At 27.8% G+C, this 22352-nt stretch overlaps 1 protein-coding gene across 5 annotated transcripts in view; it reads right to left on the bottom strand.

The window, feature by feature from the left end:
* Nucleotides 1-22352, bottom strand: part of LOC100213148 (intermembrane lipid transfer protein VPS13A) — a 234420-nt gene that overhangs the window by 114738 nt on the left and 97330 nt on the right. For all 5 annotated transcript variants that reach the window (XM_065813519.1, XM_065813515.1, XM_065813517.1 and 2 more), the window contains exons 25-32: nt 13797-13881; nt 12095-12165; nt 11923-12007; nt 11539-11620; nt 10252-10378; nt 4780-4852; nt 251-304; nt 26-137 (exon numbers count right to left, since the gene is read on the bottom strand). In XM_065813519.1, the coding sequence (XP_065669591.1) occupies nt 26-137; nt 251-304; nt 4780-4852; nt 10252-10378; nt 11539-11620; nt 11923-12007; nt 12095-12165; nt 13797-13881 (689 nt within the window). The remainder of the gene's footprint in view (nt 1-25; nt 138-250; nt 305-4779; nt 4853-10251; nt 10379-11538; nt 11621-11922; nt 12008-12094; nt 12166-13796; nt 13882-22352) is intronic.

The following is a 22352-nucleotide window of genomic DNA, read 5'->3' as shown; positions in this document are numbered from 1 at the left end:
GAATAATTTTAATAATTTAACTTACGCAAAGATTCGTCATCAATTAATGCATTTTGAAGGAATATTTTCTCTTGATATAGTACATCATTTTTTGTTGGACTCAAATTAGTTTTTGTTAATCCAGTAGATGAATCCAACTTAATATAATATTAAAAAACAATAAAGTAATAGTTTTTTGTTACACTAATTTTTTTCTCCAAACAACTTGATAAGTATCAAGAGATTTTTTATAACTATAAACAAGAAATACCTCTGGTTTTAAACTCCTTGTATTACCAAATATTTTAACTAAATTATCGAAAGTCTAAATAAATAAAAGTAAAATTATTTAATTATCTGGGCCAATATAGCCAATGCTAATTATCTTGGCCAGTAAAGCCATTATTAATTATCTTAGCCAGTATAGCCCAAGATTTGCAATATTGCGCTAATCTAATTTATGCTATACAGCCCCAACATAACACAGCACATTGGTGCAATTTTGGCAAATATAACCTTTTATATTATTAATATTTTGCCAAAATTGAAATCATATACTGGTGCAATTTTGATAAAATATTTTAAACTTTTTTTTTGCCATATTAAACCTTCTCAATGATAAATATGGCATAAAAAATAATATACAAACATCCTGAAATGACAAAAAATCTTTAAAAAAGACAAGTAAATGACAGAAAATTTGATAATAAAAAAAAAAAACTTTTAAGCCAAATGATGGGCAACTCAGTATTATATATATATATATATATATATATATACCCATGTATATATATATATATATTATACCCATATATATATATATATATATACCCATGTATATATATATATATATATTATATATATATATATATATATATATATATATATATATATATATATATATATATATATATATACCCATATATATATATATATATATATATATATATATATATATATATATACCCATGGGTATATTAACATAGGTATATTAGGTATAACATGGTATAACATAGGTATAACATGGTATAACATGGTATAACATAGGTATAACATGGGTATATTAACATAGGTATAACAGGTATAACATGGTATAACATAGGTATAACATGGGTATATTAACATAGTTAGACCTGCTCTTGCAGCCAACCAAACAACCATTATCACATCATTGTATAGTATAGTATATATACTATACTATACAATGATGTGATAATGGTTGTTTGGTTGGCTGCAAGAGCAGGTCTAACTGTGTTAACAATGCGTTTTTGCATCTTTTCTAAAAGAGAAAGCGCATCATTGGAAGATCTAATCCAGATACTTTTTTTTCAACATCTTTGCTTCCAACAAGGCTGCAAGCAACCACTATAAGAGTTGGAAGTTACTGGAAGAGAAAAGATAAAGTTTGTAGAGCAAGATAACAATCGACAGATGATTGAAAAGATTACAAATTATATGAATCAGGAGAGCAAGATGAAGAAAGTGAATTCCAAAGAACTGATGTTTGAGAAAAAAAACAAGATGAAAAAGAGTTTTTAGAGCACTTAGGAACAGTCACAGAAAAAGGATGAGAATTTTAGTAGATTGCACAAAAGACGCTACCTCTTTAGAGAAGTACCCATTATAGTAATTGCAGAAAAGAGAAAGAGAAGCATTACAACAATGTGATAATGGTTGGAGGTTGGCTGCAAGAGCAGGTCCAACTATATTTACAATGTGTTTTTGCAACTTGTCTAAAAGAGAAAGGGCATCATTAGAAGATCCACCCCAGATATGGCAACAGTATTCCATACAAGGATGGATTTGAGATTTATAGAGATAATGAATAGAAGCTGAAGTTAGAAAGTGTCTAGTATGATAAAGAGATGTAACCTTAGCAGATGCTAATTTTACAATGGATTTGATATATGGTTTCCAAAAAAGATCGATGGTAAGAGTTAATTCTAGAAGATGAAGGGTAGATGTCTCATCAAGTACATTACCATTCATAAATATAGAAAGATCTAAATTATTGCGATAACAATTGGCTGAAAAAAATAAGCTTTTATCTGAATTAAAGTTCACCAGCCGGTGTGAGCCACATGCTGTACCAGAAGTGAGATCTTTTCAAGCTCAAATGCCCCCTCCAAGCAATAAGAGATTTTTGGCTTCTTATTATGACAAGAATAAATGGTAGTATCATCAGCGAGCAATGCCACCTTAGATGTGAGAATATCTGGAAGATCGTTAATGTAAATTAATTAGAGTATAGGGCCAAGGGTTGAACCTCAGAAAGTTACAGGATATGAGTAAGAGTGCTGTCCATAGAGGACAACTTTTATACTATGATTGGTAAGGAAGGACTCAATAATTTTAAATATGTTACCTGATACACCATAAGAAGACCAGCATGCCAAACTTTATCAAAAGCTTTAGAAATGTCAAGAGCGACAGCCTTAACCTCTGTCTAATAATAATAAACCTAATAATAAACCTAATAATAAACCTAATATAATAATAAACCCCTGTTTACCCCTAATATGGCAACGTCATTCCATACAAGGACAGATTTGAGATTTATAGAGATAAAGAATAGAATCAGAAGTAAGAAAGTGGCAAGCATGATAAAAAATGCAACCTTAGCAGATGCTAATTTTGCAATCAATTTGATATATGGTTTTCAAGAACAATCAGAAGAGTTAATCCTAGAAAATGAAGGGTAGGTGTCTTATCAAGTAGTATCATACTTCTAAATTGTAGTATCATAAGTGAATCCACAAAGTTATGTAAGATTTGTCAGCAATATTTGTAAACAGGTTTGTCATTTGCCAACAGGTTTGAACATTTGTCAGCAGGAAGACAAAAGATTTCAACCCAAGGGCCATCACAAAGAAACAAGACATGGGTTGAATAGAGAAGGTATATGATTCTAGTTGTCTGGAAAGCAAGTTGGAAAGTTGGCTATTTGAGTTAGAGATTGAGAAAGACAAAAGTTAAGGGCCTTAACGCCAGCAGAGTCACTGACACTAGAGCCAAGCCATTTAGTTTGATGAACATTAAAGTCACCAACAACAGCAATATTGACTAATGGATAATCAGAGAAGACTTGGTCAATTTGATCAGAAATAACATCGAAAAGAGTGCAGTCTTGAGATAAAGGAGAGCAAAGAGAAAGACAATAGAGTAAAGTGGTGCTAAATGAAAGCACATAAAAGAATAGTCTGTGAACAGGCAACTACTGGAATCAAGAGATAATATTGATAAAAAGTTCTTAGCAAACAATTCGGCTTTGTCTTTAGGTAAGGTGATGAAATCTGAACCATGCAAGAGAGGTGGAATAACAGATTTGCACTTATTACTGATACTGTTAAAAATTCTCCAGAAGTCACAAGAGCCTAATTTTTGAAATAAAATACGAGATTTCATGAACTGAGAATAACGGGCTTTGGCATTACACAAAAACTTTTTACGATTTTTAGCAGTGATTTTTAGCAGTGGTAAACAAAAGTCTCTTTTCTGAAGAATTGTTTTGCTGATAGTAATGATTTTGATCGAAAATTGCAGCAGCACAAGGTGAGGAAAACTATGAAGAAGAGTGAGACTTGACTTGGAATTGTCGAGAGGAAATAAAAAATTCCATACCAGCTTGAATCAAAGAAGTTATGTAAGAAGCGCATTTTTCAGCAGGAAGACAAAAGGGCCATCACGAAGAAAATCACGAAAAGAGTCCCATTCAGGATTAATGTAGTAGAAGAGGTACAATGATAGAGGGATTTTGATGATGAAGAAGAATGAGATAATAGTTTTAGAGGAACCAAACCGTGATCAGAAGCATCAAAGGGTATACGAACATATTGTCATACCATTTTAATATATTAATTGTCTAAAACATGTTTAGGTAATAAAATTAAAAATAGTTTATTATGTAATATATTGTATTATTGCATTAACTTACTAATATATTACTAAATATATATATATATATATATATATATATATATATATATATATATATATATATATATATATTTGTATATACATATATGTATATGTATATATATATATATATATATATATATATATATATATATATATATATATATATATTATCCATTTATTTAACCATAAAATTGAAATAATTACAAAGTGATTTATAATTTCACAAAATTAGGTTCGGTGTCACTCATATAGTTAAAAACTAGTCATTCGAGTTACACCTTAATAAAATAAACAAATAAAGCAAAGAAAAGTAATATAGCAACCAAAATAAAATTAAACAAAAGAAAAAAAAAATTTAAAAAAGCAAGGCAAATAAAGCAAAAAAAGGGCAAAAGTAAATAAACTGACATGATAGATAACAAATGAATGAACGTTTGACGATCAGAAGGATGATAAAAATAATGAAGAAAATAATAAATATATATATATATATATATATATATATATATATATATATATATATATATATATATATATATATATATATATATATATATATCAGTTTATAAAAAATATACACCTGGAATATCAAGAAATACTGAGCCCATTTTTTTTCAATAATGGCGTTATATAGAATGCAATATTGGCGACATGTTGACCATGTTAAAAAAAAATTGTTAGCATAATATCACAGTTTATATTTAACCAATATTTATATATACAACAATATTTTGGACATTTTATTTTGGCACAATGTTGTTTACGATATTTAATCGTTATTAAAATAAATATTGCACTAATATTGCACCGCTATTGCTTACTACTAGGTCATAACTTATTTTATTATTAAATAAAAAATCATTAAACAACTAAAAAAAAAACCTGATAGAATAAGAAACATTTCTCATCTGAAAGATAAACTTGCAGAGCAGACATTGTGCAATACATTTTGATACTATAAAAATAAAATTAAATCAAAACATTCTGATAATATTCCTATAAATAAAATACTAAATTAAATCTTTATCAACACTAATTAGCAAATTAATTTAAAAAAATAACTAATCATTACCATTTTTTTAATTTGCATTCAACATAAAACATATTATTATCATTATCTTTAAACAATGTTACTCGAATTACTCACAGAAGAATTGAATTTATTTTATTACAGTTATCTTTATACACCGCAAGTATAATAATTGTTCACCACAAGTATCTAATAATTGACATCTTAATGTTAAAAAATTCTATTTTGTGTTTTATTGTAAACTTTTTTGTTTTTTATATGTAAACTTTATTTAACTTTTAAAAAAAATTTCATTATTTTTAATAATCTGCCATTTATTTCTTTGTTCATGATAATAATGTAGTCTTTCATGAGGCTAATCTATTACTTCTTTTATGAGACTAATCTATTTCTAATATATTATATTAATTTATTTCCATTTTCATGAAGATAAGTTTTTCTTTCATTACAATCAATATTATAATTTCTTTTATTATAAAAAGGCCAACTTTTAATTATATAGAAAAGAAAGCAAAATTTTAATCATTGTTTATAATCCACCCTGAAAAAGTTGTTCACTATCTGCAATTCTTTAAACCTTAAACTTAAGCCAATAGTTACAAAGAGTTTGGTTTATTGATCAACAAACTCTGAATTTTAAATGAAAAATTATTAAAAGTTCATAACATTTTTAGATTATTGTCCATAAAAACATCTTAGGTTAGTATGACACAGCACGGGTACCCTGAAGGTCACCTAAGACCTAATGTTGTATCTCATGAAATTTTTTTTTCAAATTTTAAAGTAGTCTACTTGCATATTCTGTAACTGTAAAAATTATAGTTGTTTATTTTCTGTAATTGCAACAATGCGATTGGTGGTAGCAATATATAGTAGTTTCTGATTAGCTAACAGTTTTATCTAAAGGACATTGCTTTAAAAGCCTAAATATAATAACAGTGGCTATAACGATAAAATAACAGTGTTTTTATCTTCTAATTTCTTACTTTTTATCTTTAGTTCTGTTAAATACCATACTTTAATAAAAATTATAATTAGTTTTTAAAGCAATTCGTATACTATTTTGAAAAAAGGAAACAATTTAACTTAAATCGCTATATTATTAATTTATAATGATTAATGTTAACTTATATCACTATAATATGGCATTTAGATTGATCCAATCTTTACAACAGGCTTTGCAATCCCGCAACCGAACGGAAAGACTGGAGGTTTATTTAAAACACTATTTTTTCTGGGGGAAAAAAAACATAAAATAAATATATCATTAATTTACTTCTCAATTAAAAAAATAAATTTTTTTCCTTTATTTTAATTGCAGCTTCAATATTTTTTGTGCAGGTTCTTTCTTAGAGTGCTGAGTAGCCAGTTTTGTATAGTTATTTAAAAGTATATTAAATAGGATTCTACTACAAATCTTTATTTTTGGAAGACCACGATAAAAATAAATTTGATTAATTGAAATATTCAGATGCTGATTTTTGACCATAACAGAAAAATCTTGTTGCATAAATAAAATGTAACAGAAATATACCCACTGACATAAAGTATCACCAGGAAGTTTTAAACCTCCCCTATTTATTTTTTTTCAAGTAACTGCCATACATTTTATAATAAATAAAAGTATCTTTAACATTATCCATTTTGGTTTTGTGAACAAATGTATCCAGCAATATAAACACACACCTTTTTTGCTGTCTTGTTTCATAGACTCTTCTAAATCATTCAGTATGTCAAAAATCTCACTCTCTTCTTCAGTTAGCTGTCGAAGACATCCATCACAAGAGTGATGCTCTGAGCAGTCTTAAAAGTCTGCATCAAATTTTATTAGTAATAAAGCGTGGTGAATATGAATTTTATCAACAGCTTGCTGAGCAGAAATAAAGTAGGTACCACCAGCACCCTGTCTTAATTTACCAAAGACTTTCTTTAAAGGATCAGTTGAAAAATCACTAAGCATAAATAATAGATGATCTTATAATATAATAAATAAATTTAAATAATAAAATAAATATAATAAATAAAATCACTAAGCATAATTGATGATCTTGACTAGTTTTAAGTAAAAAGCTAGTTAAGTCTATTAAACCTCTTAATGTGTGAGATATTGCATCTGCTGTTGTCAAAGTTCAAGTTTTTATTCTATTTTTACCATTTTTTTCTAGCTCATTTTTGCTAACTCATTTAGATGAGATAATTTAATAAGCGAGTTTAATTCTAACAATGTCAGTTTCTCAAGATCTTTCCAATCACCAACTAACTCCTCAGCTTCACCAAATTGAAATTTAATTTCTTTGATCTTTCTGTAAGCCAATTATTACGTAAATGCTTCCATAAGTTGACATAATCGTATAACAAAATATATTTGTTTTAGTGCCCCAAGGTTTATTAGGAATGGTATCAAATTGAGTAAAAAAATGTCTCTTTAATTGATTATTATCGCAAATTACGAAAATAATTTTCCCACTGGATTGTTCAATAGATTCAATTACATTAGCAACAACATTGTTGAAAATCAGAATCCAAATTAGACACCGGTGCCATACTGACAATAAATGTAGGTCCTGCAAATAAACATTTAACCATTACAGCAAGGAGTGTTCTGGCTTCTCTAGGTTATCCTGAGCATAATTATAGACTTTTCCACCATGAAATGTGACAGTTACTTTAATGTATACTTCATCAACCATTATAATGGATAAGCGCTGTCTGTCTTCCAAACTGTGAAATACTTTGGAAATTAAGGATACAGTGTTAAGTTTATTTGCTCTTGAGGTCAAGTTTATTAAAGATCGTTCACTAGGTAGCTCAAAGTTATTTTTTAAATGCTTGTATAATGCTTGAGATACAGCCATATATTCAAAGGGATGAACAATAATACCTGGTAAGTACAGAGGCTCTCCAACAGTGGTACTTCTCATTGCGAATAATTCTTGTCATAAAACTTCCTTTTTTTTAGTCATTTCAATGTTGTTTAAAAAACGAACTGCTTTTGATAAATTAGAAATTTGCATACTACTCTTATTCGATTCTGTGAAATTATTGAAATAAAACACTGTGAACCCATATGAAATGTTGCATATGTTGAATCACTTTTAATTTGACGTAGAAATCTAAAAGAGCATTATGAATATAAAATTAGTCACAATGTTATAACATAAAGTAGAATGAAGTAAAAAGTCTTTAATTCATGAAAATATAACAACAGTAATATTGTAATAACAATGATTGCTATTATAGTATTATTATTATTATTTTGATATATACTTTTATGAAATAAAGACTTTCTATGTGATTCTACTTAATGACATGAAAAGCAATGCTTTTTATGTCATAAAGTAGAATATATTATCAAAAAAACTAGAATATATTATCATATAGGTTAGATAATTAGAATGTTCCTTACCATGAATTTGACTAAAATTAATGTTATGAAATATTGTTGGAGGTACATTTTGTCGTTTTTTACCATTTATCATTATCAAATTAACATTTCAAGCCGATGTTTAGAGCATACCACAGTATATTTTGAATCAAGGTTATTGTTTTTTGGAATTGCAGTTATTCATCAGTTGTTCATCTTTGTCTTTTGGTAAACGATAAACGGACATGTATTTTTCATTATTTTTGTCATATTTGACAAGCATGAAGTAACACAACACTTTTGAGGCATAGTGCATTCAAGATGTGTATTTTTTTAACATCTCAGGCAACTTGCTTTCAAATTTCCACTAAAAAATTAGCCTCTAGTCTAAAGTAAGTCCAAAGCAGAGAGAAATTTTGAAATCTATATCAAGAAGTATTTTTGGAAAACTAGTCTGCTGACAACCATCCACTGCCTGAAATGTTTTTTCTATTTGCAGAAAAAACATTTCAGACAGTATATTGTAAGAATTTTTCCTGTTTTACAACATAGATCTTTTATATAAGAGAATGTTGATGTTAATATTGGAGTAAATGGATAGCAGGGTTATCTAAAAGTAGCAAAGTAAAGTAAAACCTTCTTAAATACTTTGAAGTAAGAGCTAGTTCCATATTTAAGTGAAAAAAAAGATGAAAATATTCTGATAAGTATGAATGCTAAGTTTCAAAGGATTTTTTTTGAAAATTTGTTTGAGAGCACTAATTAGGTGTTTCTATTTGTAAATAGTTATGTCTATAATATATCTTACTAGAGTGTCTTATAATGGTATAATGAAATGCATATTTATCTGGACAAGCACAATTTTAACGTAAATATATGAAAGCTTTGAGAGACTTTAGCAATGTGTTCAAAACATTGAACACAAACTACTATGATATATTAAAGGATTTATAAAAAGCTTTAGAGATCTTGGTTCAAACATTAGTCTTAAGTACCTTGTTAATTTGTCCTCATAATATTTCTAGAGGTTATATATACCCTCATTATTCAAGTAATAAAACTTTAATTAAAAATGAAACATACTTGAATTTTTTTCAAGTTAATACATTTTATTAAAATTATTTATTTCAACTGCTCTAAATGTTTTTAGTTTGTTTTAAATATATTAATTCAATCAAACCTCAATCATATTAATTCAATAAAAAGCCTTGTCTAATGTTTTTAGTGTTTTTTTGAGCATGCGTTTTCATTTAAGCTTTAACAAAAGATCATTTTACATTAACAATTATTTAAACAAAATAACTTATTTTTCACAGGTTTTTTGAAAAACACAATATATTTCTCACTTATCTTCAGAAATATTTTATATCTAAATTTAAATCAACCATGGCGCAATGGTTAGAGTGTTTGCTTTAGTAGCAAGAGATCCAGGGTTCGATACAAACTCTGGGCATATTTTATGTCATCAGTAAAGAAGGAGGTGTGAACTTCCTAGTTAGATGCTCTTCTGCATCAAAAAACTATGAAGTATTTCAACATAACTTAAGTATTCAATAAATTTTTGCATGCATTTTACAATACAAAATTGAATATATAAAAACTTTTAATGTGTCAACTTTCAATCATCTTTCAATATGAAATTATATAATCATTCAATATGTACCTAACTTATTTTCTATGTTTTCATTTTTACTTATACAACCTTTCTATGCCTATGAAATCTTTCCATGTGCAACTAAATCTTTTTTTTCTCTATGCAATTTTACAATGTGTAACTTCGATTTTTTCATGTATACCTATGCATTTTACATCTATACATATCTAACCCTTTCTTTTGCAATTTTATAATACCAAATAAAGACAACATATAACAATTGAATACTGCTAAAATACTAAAACTATAAATATATAACTTATAACAAACTGTATTAGACTATTATTATCACAAAACTCAAATTACTCTGGATAGTTGGCATAGCCAAATTTCAAACTTCTATGAATTTGAACATTTATGCTAGTTGGTGAAAGAACAAAATCTTTTTCTTGTTCTTCTGAACAAACAACCTCAACTGGAAAACTAAGTTTATCTACAGTAATAAAATTAACAAATTAAAAACGACAAGAAAAAAAATTTAATGTGTAAAACAAAATAAATAGAGTTATTATATATTATAGTATTATATGTTATAAAAACTAAAATTTTATTTTTTAAATTAGTATTGAAGTATTGAATACAATTCAACTTGGCATTGTAAATAAAACCTTTCCCAAAATTATCACAAGATTTAAACTTCTGCCATTTTATATAACAATATCTCAAAAATAATTCAAGTTTTTTGGAGCAAAATTCTAAGTGATAATGCTTATTTTCAACATTTTGATGACTTGTAGTACCGCGATCAACTTGTTTCTCCGCACAGCGGCCTTGTTTGTCAAGGTTCGTGTTTCGGAGTTATAGATTTGAGAGAGGGTTATAACCACAATTAAGTAGCTTCCTCGTCTGTAGTGGCCTTCTAAGCCTTGGAAAGGTGAATTAACAAAAAAAAAAAAACTTTGTTAGTCGCCAAAATTGCTATATTTAGGATTTGGAGAGCTCATGTGGTTATTGAAAAACATATAGGAGCAAATTTTAGACTGGACCAGATAATGTATTGAGAATTGAAAAATGTTTGCGTAACAATCACTACACCTTCTTTCTTTTAAAAACGCATGTCGTAAGCAATATATTTTTTATTTATTGAATATATTTTTGAAAATAAGGCTTGTCAAGCAGCAACTCTGATTGGTGCTAAATATTGCAAAATGGATAATATTGATGTGGCCAATATGGAGTATCTCAACAAGTTTACAACCACCTGTGCATTTCAGGAAAAAAATTAAATGTTTTATTTAATTAAATTATTAATTAAAATTATTATTAATTATTATATATTATTAATTATTATATATTGTTAATTATTATATATTATTATTAATTATTATATATATATATATTAATTAAAATTATTAATTAAAAATTATGTTGCATCAAACAAATTTTGTCACATTTATGCAAAATGTTAATATTAAATTTTGATAAAACTTTATTTGTCAGAAAAGTCATCGAGGCCATTTTGCATAATGTGTTAAAAAAATAACTCAAAGTTATGTACATTATAATTCAATAAACTGTGTTACTTATTATACTCAAAGTGTTAATTTTGAGACACACAGTACAATATTATAATTTGTAAAATTAGAAACAAACTTTGTACAGCTACATGAATATTTGTAAGGTTAACTTCTGTTTGATAATAAAAGATGGTTTCCAACTCGTTGTCTGTCGCATTCTGTTAAAAAATCAAGTTTCAAAACAATATGATCACTATTTTTTACACAAATGTGTCTTAAATTTTTTACTTTTTGCACTTTTTTCTTTTTACATAAATGAATCTTAATTTTTTTTTTTTATATTTTACATATTACAAGTTCTTACATAGTTACAAACATATTATGTATTACACAATTTACATATTATGTATTACACAACTTACATATTACAAGTACATAGTTACAAACATATTATAGAATAAACAGAATGCAGTTAGAACTTAAATTAAAAATATAGATAAAGCTCTTAAAAAAAAGAGACCTTTACGGAGAGCGCTCTTCTATCTGAGTTTAAATTAGTTATCACTCTTAGTATGCCAAGATTTAAATGCAGCAGTTTGGGTATTCTAAAATATTTGGTGTAAATCAAAAAATTGTAACTACAAATAATTCTTTTTTTTTTTTTTCATATTTATAATTTAAAAAAAAATTGCCTCTCAATTGAATTCCATCCAACTGGAAAAATTAGAATAGGGCATTTCAAATTGATATCAATGAATAAAACCTATAAATGAACTTTTATATCTTAAAAATATACTTTTTATGTTTTTTGTGAATTTTTATATACAGTGAATATATCATATTGTGTATAATTAATGTTTTTTGTGAATTTTTATATACAGTGAATTTATGTACTTTATTATTTAGTCTTTACTATTTTCTATTGTCTTTCTTATTTATACAATATAATAAAGATATAAAATCTTTATTATATTGTAAATTCATCAACAATTCCATAAGGAAATAAACAATTAAAAAAAAGTAAGATCAATTCAAAAGCATTCATTTACAATTAAAACTTTTCAGAAAATTATTGAAGAGAAAATTAATATTATAAATTTATAGTACAAAGTGAATTCTAACAATTTTAAGAATACAAACTTAATGAATGAGCATCAGTTAGTCAATAATGAATTATAAAAAAAATACATTTACATTAAAAATACATTATCAAATAAATTTAATAAAGAATGTAAAACATTATTTGTTAAATTTAAATTTGAAACCAAAATCACAAAAAAAAACTCCTAAAAAAAAAAAAAAAAAGTTAAAATCTAAATGATAATAGATCACTTGGTATTAAATTCTGTTTGCAATAAAGTCACCATTCAAAAAAATCTCATTTCATATTTACCAACAAATACATGGAACAATAAAAATATTCTAATTTTTCATGAAACACTAAAAATATTCTAAAAGTAGAGTTCAATAAATTCAACAGTTAGAGAGGCACTTGGCCAATAAATATGCCCCATCAGACTGCGGCCTAATTCAGGATAACGAGGTTGCATCACAACTTCCTTTTGAAAACCAATGTTTTAAAATTTTTCAAATTATTAAACAATTCGGCAGCCATAAAGGAAATATTTTCAATTCTTGCTTTTTCAACCAAACTCTACACTAATAGTGCAATAAATTCCCTTCTTGGTTTAAAGTCTATTGTTGGTATTAGATGAACATCAACTTGAATCGAATTTTCTATTTCACCTCAAAATATTGTTGGTCATCAATCATGGTAAATTATTTTCTATACATGATCTCATTGCAATGCAATATTAACATATTAGTCACTAAAATAGTTTACTGATTGTGGTTTTACTTTTTCAAACAATTCCATTTTTAAAACATGTATCTTGCAGAGATGCAGGGGTGTAAAAACTGCCCATGGCAATAAATCTACCTTGCATCAAAAACTATTACATTAAATTGTTAAATTTTGTTTTTAACAGTTTTATATATATATGTGTGTGTATATATATATATATATATATATATATATATATATATATATATATATATATATGTATATATATATATATATATATATGTATATATTACATATGTAAATATATGTATGTATGTATATAAATATATGTATGTATGTATGTAAATATATACATATATACATATATATGTATATATATATATATACATGTATATATGTGTATGTATATATATATATATATATATATATATATATATATATATATATATATATATATATATATATTTATATATATATATATATATTACTGATTTTAAATTTAAAAAAATAAGGGAACTTAAATCATTATCTTAAAATATATTTAAAAGCAATTTATCAATAATAAAGCAAAAATGATTATGACTACAAACTTTGTTATGGTCTACTGCAAATTCAATCCCAGCTCTAGATGCAACAGTAATTTCCTTCATGCTACCAGTTGCTATATTGCTAAGTCTAAAAGTAAAAATAAAACTTTTTATTTTGTTGTTGCTTTTATTTACACACATACGCGCGCGCACACACACACACACACACACACACACACACACACACACACACACACACACACACACACACACACATACGCGAGCACACACACATACGCAAACACAAACACACACTGTTCTCCAAAACATAAGCAAAACATATAATAAAAATTATATTTTTAATTTCAATTATTCAATACAGAATTTTTTTCTAAAAAAACATTAGCAACTTTATGCTGTTAACACAACACAACAGTTGTCTTCAACATAATAACTATTTTTTCAAGGTTCAAACAAAAAGTTTCTTTCATTGTTTATGGATTTTTAATAAAAAAAAAGATTTTTTAAATTAAAATGACTTTCTAAGGATACAGAGTAGAGCACACTACAGTCGAGTACTCATTTTATTTTATTTATAACTCTAATCTCTGAAATACAAATCTTGTTAAAGAAGGTCACTGCACTGAGAAACAGGTTGACATGTTAATCTCTGAAATACAAATCTTGTTAAAGAAGGTCACTGCACTGAGAAACAGGTCGACATGTTAATCTCTGAAATACAAATCTTGTTAAAGAAGGTCACTGCACTGAGAAACAGGTTGACATGTTAATCTCTGAAATACAAATCTTGTTAAAGAAGGTCACTGCACTGAGAAACAGGTCGACATGTTAATCTCTGAAATACAAATCTTGTTAAAGAAGGTCACTGCACTGAGAAACAGGTTGACATGTTAATCTCTGAAATACAAATCTTGTTAAAGAAGGTCACTGCACTGAGAAACAGGTTGACATGTTAATCTCTGAAATACAAATCTTGTTAAAGAAGGTCACTGCACTGAGAAACAGGTTGACATGTTAATCTCTGAAATACAAATCTTGTTAAAGAAGGTCACTGCACTGAAAAAACAGGTTGACATGTTAATCTCTGAAATACAAATCTTGTTAAAGAAGGTCACTGCACTGAGAAACAGGTTGACATGTTAAATTAAGATAAAAACAAGAAGTTCATAATTAAGATTAATTCAAAATCTTTTTTTTTCTTTATGTGTAATATCTCATAATATGTTATTATTATATTATAATTTAGAACATTTTAAAAATAATTAAACTTAAGTTTAAGTTTTTCATTAGAAATTTATTTTCATGGCAGCACTTTGACATAAGGTTTGTTTATTAAGCAAATTTAATAATTTAGTATTCTTCTGTCAAACATAAGTTGCAAGATTTACAACCAGGTTTGAATGGCTCTCTACTTTGTCAATAATATTCCATGTTAGAATAGGCTCTAAACCCTTATTTTTGAATTCTTATGTCAACCTTGTGCCTCGCCTCACCTAAAGACAAAGCTGAATTGTTTGCTAAAAAATTTTTCATCAATATCATCTCTTGATTCCACTAGTCGCGTTCTACCTCATATAGCTGACAAACAGGTTAGTTCATTGCCTGATGTTCGTATCACTCCAGCTTCTGTATCTAAAGTGATTTCCTGCATAGACTCTGCAGCTATTCTACAGCTTGTGGACTGGACAACATGACTGTTATAGTCATGCATAAATGTTCTCCAAAGCTGTCGTCAATACTTTCAAAACTTTTAAACAAGTGCTTATCAGAGCTTTTTTTTCCAGCCTGCTGGAAAGCAGCATCTGCTATTTCTATTCTCTAAAAGTCTGAAGAGCAATCTGACTCAACTAACTACCGTCCCATTAGTCTTCTTCCTATCATTAGCAAGTTTTTTGAGTCTTTACTTAACAAACACTTAATCTCTTATCTTGAATCTAATAACTTACTTTATGATCATCAATATAGATTTCAATTTTCTTGTTCTACTGCTGATTTGTTAATGGTAATAACTCATAGGTTTTATTTATTAAGGCAATCGCTTTCAACATTTCTAAAGCCTTTGATAAAGTTTGGCATGCTGGTTTTCTCCATAAACTTTCTTCTTATGGTGTATCAAATAACATTTTCAAGACTATTGAAACCTTCTTTACCAATTGTAGTAACACCTCATAAATAAAATTTTGGACAAAATTTAAAAATTAATATTTTAAGAACTAATAAGTTTTATTATTTAATATTTTAACTGTTAATATGTTAGTATACGTAGTTTATAAATATATTAAAATAATTATTTCAAATACCATATTTAGCAATATTATAAAGTTTTTTTAAAAGATGTTTTATTTGAGTAAGGAAAATTTCTTTATTCATCTTTAAATAACAATATCTAATTCTTGCTTCAAGCTCTTCCAAATTCTCAGCTCTCCAATTATTCTTGTACACTAGCCATTTTAAATCACCCCAAAAGTTTTCAATTGGTCTTGCTTCTGGAACGCTGGGTTTATATCTTTGGGTACAACTTTGATTTTTTTCAATTTTAAAAAGTCAATGATCAACTTTGCGTAATGTGATCGAGCTAGATCAGGCCAGAAGATAAACTCATTGTCTTTTTTATAATATTCTGATACTAGGGGAAGTAAAGTTTTTTTTAGCATCTCTTTATAAGTGTACTGGTTGATTGCCTGCTTACTGTGATCAATATAAAGAGGGCTTATTCCACGGGGGCTGATGCAACAAGAAACTAAGAGCTTGTCTTTGTACTTTTTATGCAAATTGTATCTTACTTGGTTAGAACATTGAGAAGGATCAGCTGCATAAAACCTATCATTATCAGCTAATGTGCTATTGTTTAAGGTAAAATTTTTCTTTCATCATCCATAACAAAATCCAAGTTTTTATAATTTTGTACAATTTACGACATTAAGGACGCACAGCTTTCTTCTGCTGATGGCTACGATCTGGACAATTTGCTTTCTTGAAAGTTCGAATGTTAGTCATTGTTTTTAATACTTGGGAAACTCCAGTTTGACAACAGTTAAAAACTTGAGCTACTTTCATTTGGGAGCACCCTGACTTATTATCAAAAAATGCAGCAATCTTTGGAATATTTTCTTTAGTAGCTACCTTAGGGATTCGACCACTTCCAACTTTTCTTTTTAGAGATCCGTTCTCCAATTTTACGATTTTATCAGAAGCAGTTGATCTGGGTAAACCCCATTCCATAAACTGCTTAGCAACAAATGCTTTACCTTTTTCTCGATTTTTTTGGAAAAAAATTTCCATAAATTTTTCGAGGTCCTTTACTTTGTACATTTTATTTTCAATATTTAAATAATATTTTTAACTTAATTAAATTAAATTTAAATAGATTATAAAATCCTCTTTCAAATAAGAATAAAGGTTTTTTGCGTGCATGAAATAAATTACATAATAAATGAAATTAAAATTTGTCAGAAAATTTATTTATAGGGTGTTATAAAAGTTGTCCTCAATGGACAGCACTCTTCTTCATATCCTGCAACTTCAGAGGTTCTTCAAAGTTCTATTCTTTTCCCTATACTCTTTTTAACTAACATTAACAATTTCACAAAAATTCTCACATCTAAGGTGGCATTGTTGGCTGATGCAATTTAATCTTGTCTTGATAAAAAGTGAACACTCTCTGATTCTTGGAGGAAGCATTTAAGCATGAAAAGGACCTCACTTCTTCCATGCATCAAATCAATGGCAAAATTAGCATCTGCTAAGGTTGCATCTCTCTATCTTGCTTGCCACTTTCTTACTCACCATTCTATTCTATATCTCTATAAATCTCAAATTTTTCCTTGTATGGAATACTGTTGCCATATCTTCGAATGATGCCTTTTTTTACTTTTAGACATGTTGCAAAAATGCATTGTAGACATAGTTGGACCTGCTCTTGCAGCTAACCTCTAACCATTATAACATTGTCATAATGTTGTTTTTCTTTCTTTTTTCTATAAATAATATACTGGGCACTGCTCTAAAGAGCTAGCATCACTTGTGTCATCTACTTAAATTCATACTTTTACTAAGTCTCATCCATTTACTGCAACTGTTCATAACTGCTCTAAAAATTCTTCAGCTTTCCTGAAGAATTTTTATGAAACAAAAAACTAAAAATGAGTCTTTTTAGTTTTTTGTTTCTATATTGTATATAAAAATATAATTATCATATTTTTTTATACAATATAGAAACACAAAATTAAAAAAACTGATTTTTTAAACTATCGGCACTGGGCAATGGTTACCATGACCAATGTTAAGGCATCAGTGCATCCCTAATATATATATATATATATATATATATATATATATATATATATATATATATATATATATATATATATATATATATATATATGTATGCATCCTTTTATTAAAACTAGAGGTGCTAGTTTACGCTAGTGCTGAGAAAAACTATTGGTTCTGGCTCCCTTAACAAAATAAAAATATAAAAAAATTACAAGTAATATTTTAAACCAAAAAATTTTTTTCAATTTATTTTTTGAAGTGGTAATAAAATTGTCTAAAATATACCCAATTTTTATATAATCTTCTATTATGACATACCAAACTTATATTTATAAAGTCTCATCTTAAGTTTATAAAGTCTTAACTTAAGTTTATAAAGTCTTAGCTTGGTTTAGTTTCCTTAACTTTTGCATGGATATAAGCATCCCTAACAAATCTCTTTTATACCCTTGACTACAACAAGAGAAACCCAAAATTGGTGTTGATGTTATCTGATCATCTAAAATATTTGCAAAGATGAGAGGGTGGTAAACTCTAAAGTTTCAATCTACCAATGACCCTGTGAACATAACCTTTAAATATTGCGTTTAAAATCATGTGAATTGAGTGAGTTACGAACAATCTGAATGTTTGTAATGGCTTCCTTTCTGTAAACTTTTAACTCATATTTACCATTGATATTATTTATTATGGTTACATTAAGGAAGTTCAGAGTTCTATTTTTACATTCAGTTTCAATTGTATATTGTATTGCAGGGTGTTGTTTGTTTAATATAATTAGGAACTCTTCTGCATCTTGAGTATTTGAAAGTTTAGCGTGGCTATCATCAACATATCTTAAATAGGATTTTAGGTTAAAAGGAGGAATTAAATGCTATTGCAATTTTGAAAGTTTTTTTTTTAATGATATTGTAAAAAAGATTCTGCTAGTACTACCATTAATGAAAATCCTTTAAAATAGAAATTCTCCAAATTATGGAGAATTCCGGTTTTATTTTTTTCTCGTTGTTCCACAGGAAATAACAACAATGTATATAAAGCTCTATAAGTTGTCTTGTTTCTAATATGGGAAGCTTGGCAAAATATTTGTAAGGATCATCTTTATTTAATTGGTCTATAAGAATTAAAGTAGCTTCCTTAAGTGAAATTGATGGGTACAGGTTTACTACATCAAATGAAATGCGAACCTGACTTTTTTCAATCTCCCATGTTTCCTCTTTAGTAATAAAATAAAAAGAATTTTTCAGATATGTTTCATTTTTGTTTAAAACAGATTGTATTTTCTTTCTTAAGTATTTAAATTATATATATATATATATATATATATATATATATATATATATATATATATATATATATATATATATGTATATATATATTATATATACTGTATATATATATATTATATATACTGTATATATATATATTATATATACTGTATATATATATATTATATATACTGTATGTATATATATATATATATATATATATATATATATATATATATATATATATATATATATATATATATATATATATATATATATATATTGTATATATATATATATATTTATATATATATATACAATATATATAATATATATATATACATATTTATATATATATATATATATTAGAGTGGTCCAAGTTACTGTGTTAAAATTTTTTAATATCAATTTGGGTCATAATTGCTCTTGTTTCTATACATAAGAGGAGTCCTTAAGCCAAAAATGAGACAGATTCAGTAATATTTAGAGGTGGCGCAAAGTTGAACAACAAAGTGGACACTAAAAATATTATGTAATATTTCAATTTTTTTGGCTTATCTGAAGTTATTTCATTTTTTGTTCGGTGGTTTCATTTTATATACTTTAGCCTCTAAGTGTGAGAGTAAAACTAAGTAATAGTAGTTTTGGTTAATGTGAAATATATTAAATATAATAAATGTATAATAATTTTATAATAAATTAAATATAGTAATCTGTAAAATGAGATTTTAAAAAGAAATATATTATTTGTTTAGCAACCTTTTTTGCTTACTTAATTTTAATTTTCAAAACATGAGAAGAAGTGAAAGTCAACTTTTAGTTGCTTTCACTTCTTCTCATGTTTGTATTTCCTGCATGACTCTCCACTATTATTAATATGATTACTGATTAAATCAATTATAATTTAGTAAATAATTATTATATCACACACAGTTGTCTTTAATTTTAATTCTTTATATATTCATTGTTCAAATTGAAAATGGTTATTATTAAACTAAAAATTATCATTCTGTAGTAGACTAGTAGTAGTAGTAGTAGTAGTAGTAGTAGTAGTAGTAGTAGTAGTAGTAGTAGTAGTAGTAGTAGTAGTAGTAGTAGTAGTAGTAGTAGTAGTAGTAGTAGTAGGTTATTTCAATCATTTGTTAAATTTTTTTTTTAATGTTTGCATGAAATAGAAGTTTTCTATAACATAAGCAGAACTGGTAAACTTGAGGCAATGGTTGTTGGTTCATTGTTTAGGTAAAAATGGCAAAAGCTCCAACAACGAGAAGTTCTGCCAGTGCTTGGTTAATTGGAAAATCAACGAAAAAGTTGGAATGCTCCAGACTTCCTTCAAATCAAAAAGCCGTGGCAAACTTCCTCTACTATCACAAGGAAGAAAAGAAATCATTAAACTCAAGCGCCAATACAATGTAAGAGGAAATTTTCAAAAATGATTTACATGAACTTTTTGATGTTACAAGATCAGATGCATTGCAGACTATGTACAATGAGGAAGACAAAGCGTTTCTAGTATCCCAGTGAAAAGATCTCTCCAGTTCCAATTTTGGAGGTATGGATAAGCATTTTGCCCAAAAGGAATCCGGAAAAATTAAACGAGCAGAAAAACATTTAAAACAAAAAGAAAGGGATGCTGAAGATGCCAGGAAAAACCAAGAAGTGGTCACTTCAACTCTAATGTCAGAACATTCCTCCAGCTCTTCTGCTTCTGAAACTGAGTTTGTATCTGGTGATAAACTTTTCAGCTTTTCCACAAGGCTACCTCGCTCAGCTCCAAAAAAGGCAAGGAATAACATTCTGACTCCAGACTTGAACCTCACACTTGACCACGTTAACATTAGTGATTGGCAAGCTACTTATGTTATTGCTGCAGCTGCTTAAACTCTTGGACATGATCTAGATAGCATTTCAGTTTCTTGCAGCACTATCCGTAGTTCTAGAATGGATACACGCAAGTCCAAGACAGTCGAAGACCAAAAATCATATTCGACCCAGGTACCACTTTTGTTGCACTGGGATGGAAAACTCCTACCACATATTGCCTAGACAAATGTAAAGGTAGACAGAATTGCAATCCTAGTTTCTGGAGCTGGAGAAGAAAAGTTACTTGGGGTTCCAAAAATCATAAGGAAAATAGGTGAGAAGCAAGCTAGCGCCTGCCTTGAACTATTGGATAATTGGCATCTCAAAGACAAAATACCTGGGCTTGTGTTTGATACAACAGCCTCAAATACGGGCTTAAAATCTGGAGCTTGCACAATTATTGAAAAAACTCTCAAGAAAGACCTTGGATAGCATGTCGCCACCATGTTTTTGAAACTATACTTTCCAGCGTATTTGCATCCACATATCTTGGAGCTACCATTGGACCTGATGTAGGTTTATGCAAACAACTTCAAAAAAAATGGTCAACATTTGACCAAAGCAAATATGATGCTGCTGATGAAACGCTCTTTAGTGGATCCATGACTGATCTCCACAATGAAATGGTTGCATACTACAAAGAAGCTGTAAAAAGCCATCACCAACGCCAATAAAAAAAAAGCTCGCCAAGACTATGGCAAGCTTCTTCAGTTGTACCTCATCTATCTTGGTGGTTGCCCAAAAAAAGAAGTGCGACTCTGAGCACCTGGAGCCATGCACCACGCCAGGTGGATGGCAAAGGGCATCTATTCCATCAAAATCCTTCTTTTCAAGAATCAAGTGACTCTCACTGCTCATGAAAGAAAAGCTTTGACCGACATCAGCTTGTTTGTTGCTCTAGTCTATGGAAAATTTTGGCGTGAAGCTTGCTTGGCAGAAAGAGCCTCATTTAATGACTTAAAACTGTTGAGACTTTTGAATGATTATACCTGCAACAATGTTGTTAGAAATGCAGCAATGACAACCTTCAAAAGACACCTATGGTATTTTTCAGAACATTTGATTGACTTGGCTTTTTTCGACCCGTGCGTTGATGTTCATACAAAAGCCGCCATGGTTCAGAATCTTAATCGTGCCAAAAAGAAAACCTCACGAAAGATAATTGAAGACAAAACATTCAAGTTAGAAAACT

Source organism: Hydra vulgaris, chromosome 12, assembly GCF_038396675.1.
Source record: "Hydra vulgaris chromosome 12, alternate assembly HydraT2T_AEP".
Lineage (NCBI taxonomy): Eukaryota > Metazoa > Cnidaria > Hydrozoa > Anthoathecata > Hydridae > Hydra > Hydra vulgaris.
This window is presented reverse-complemented; position numbering and strand designations above follow the sequence as displayed.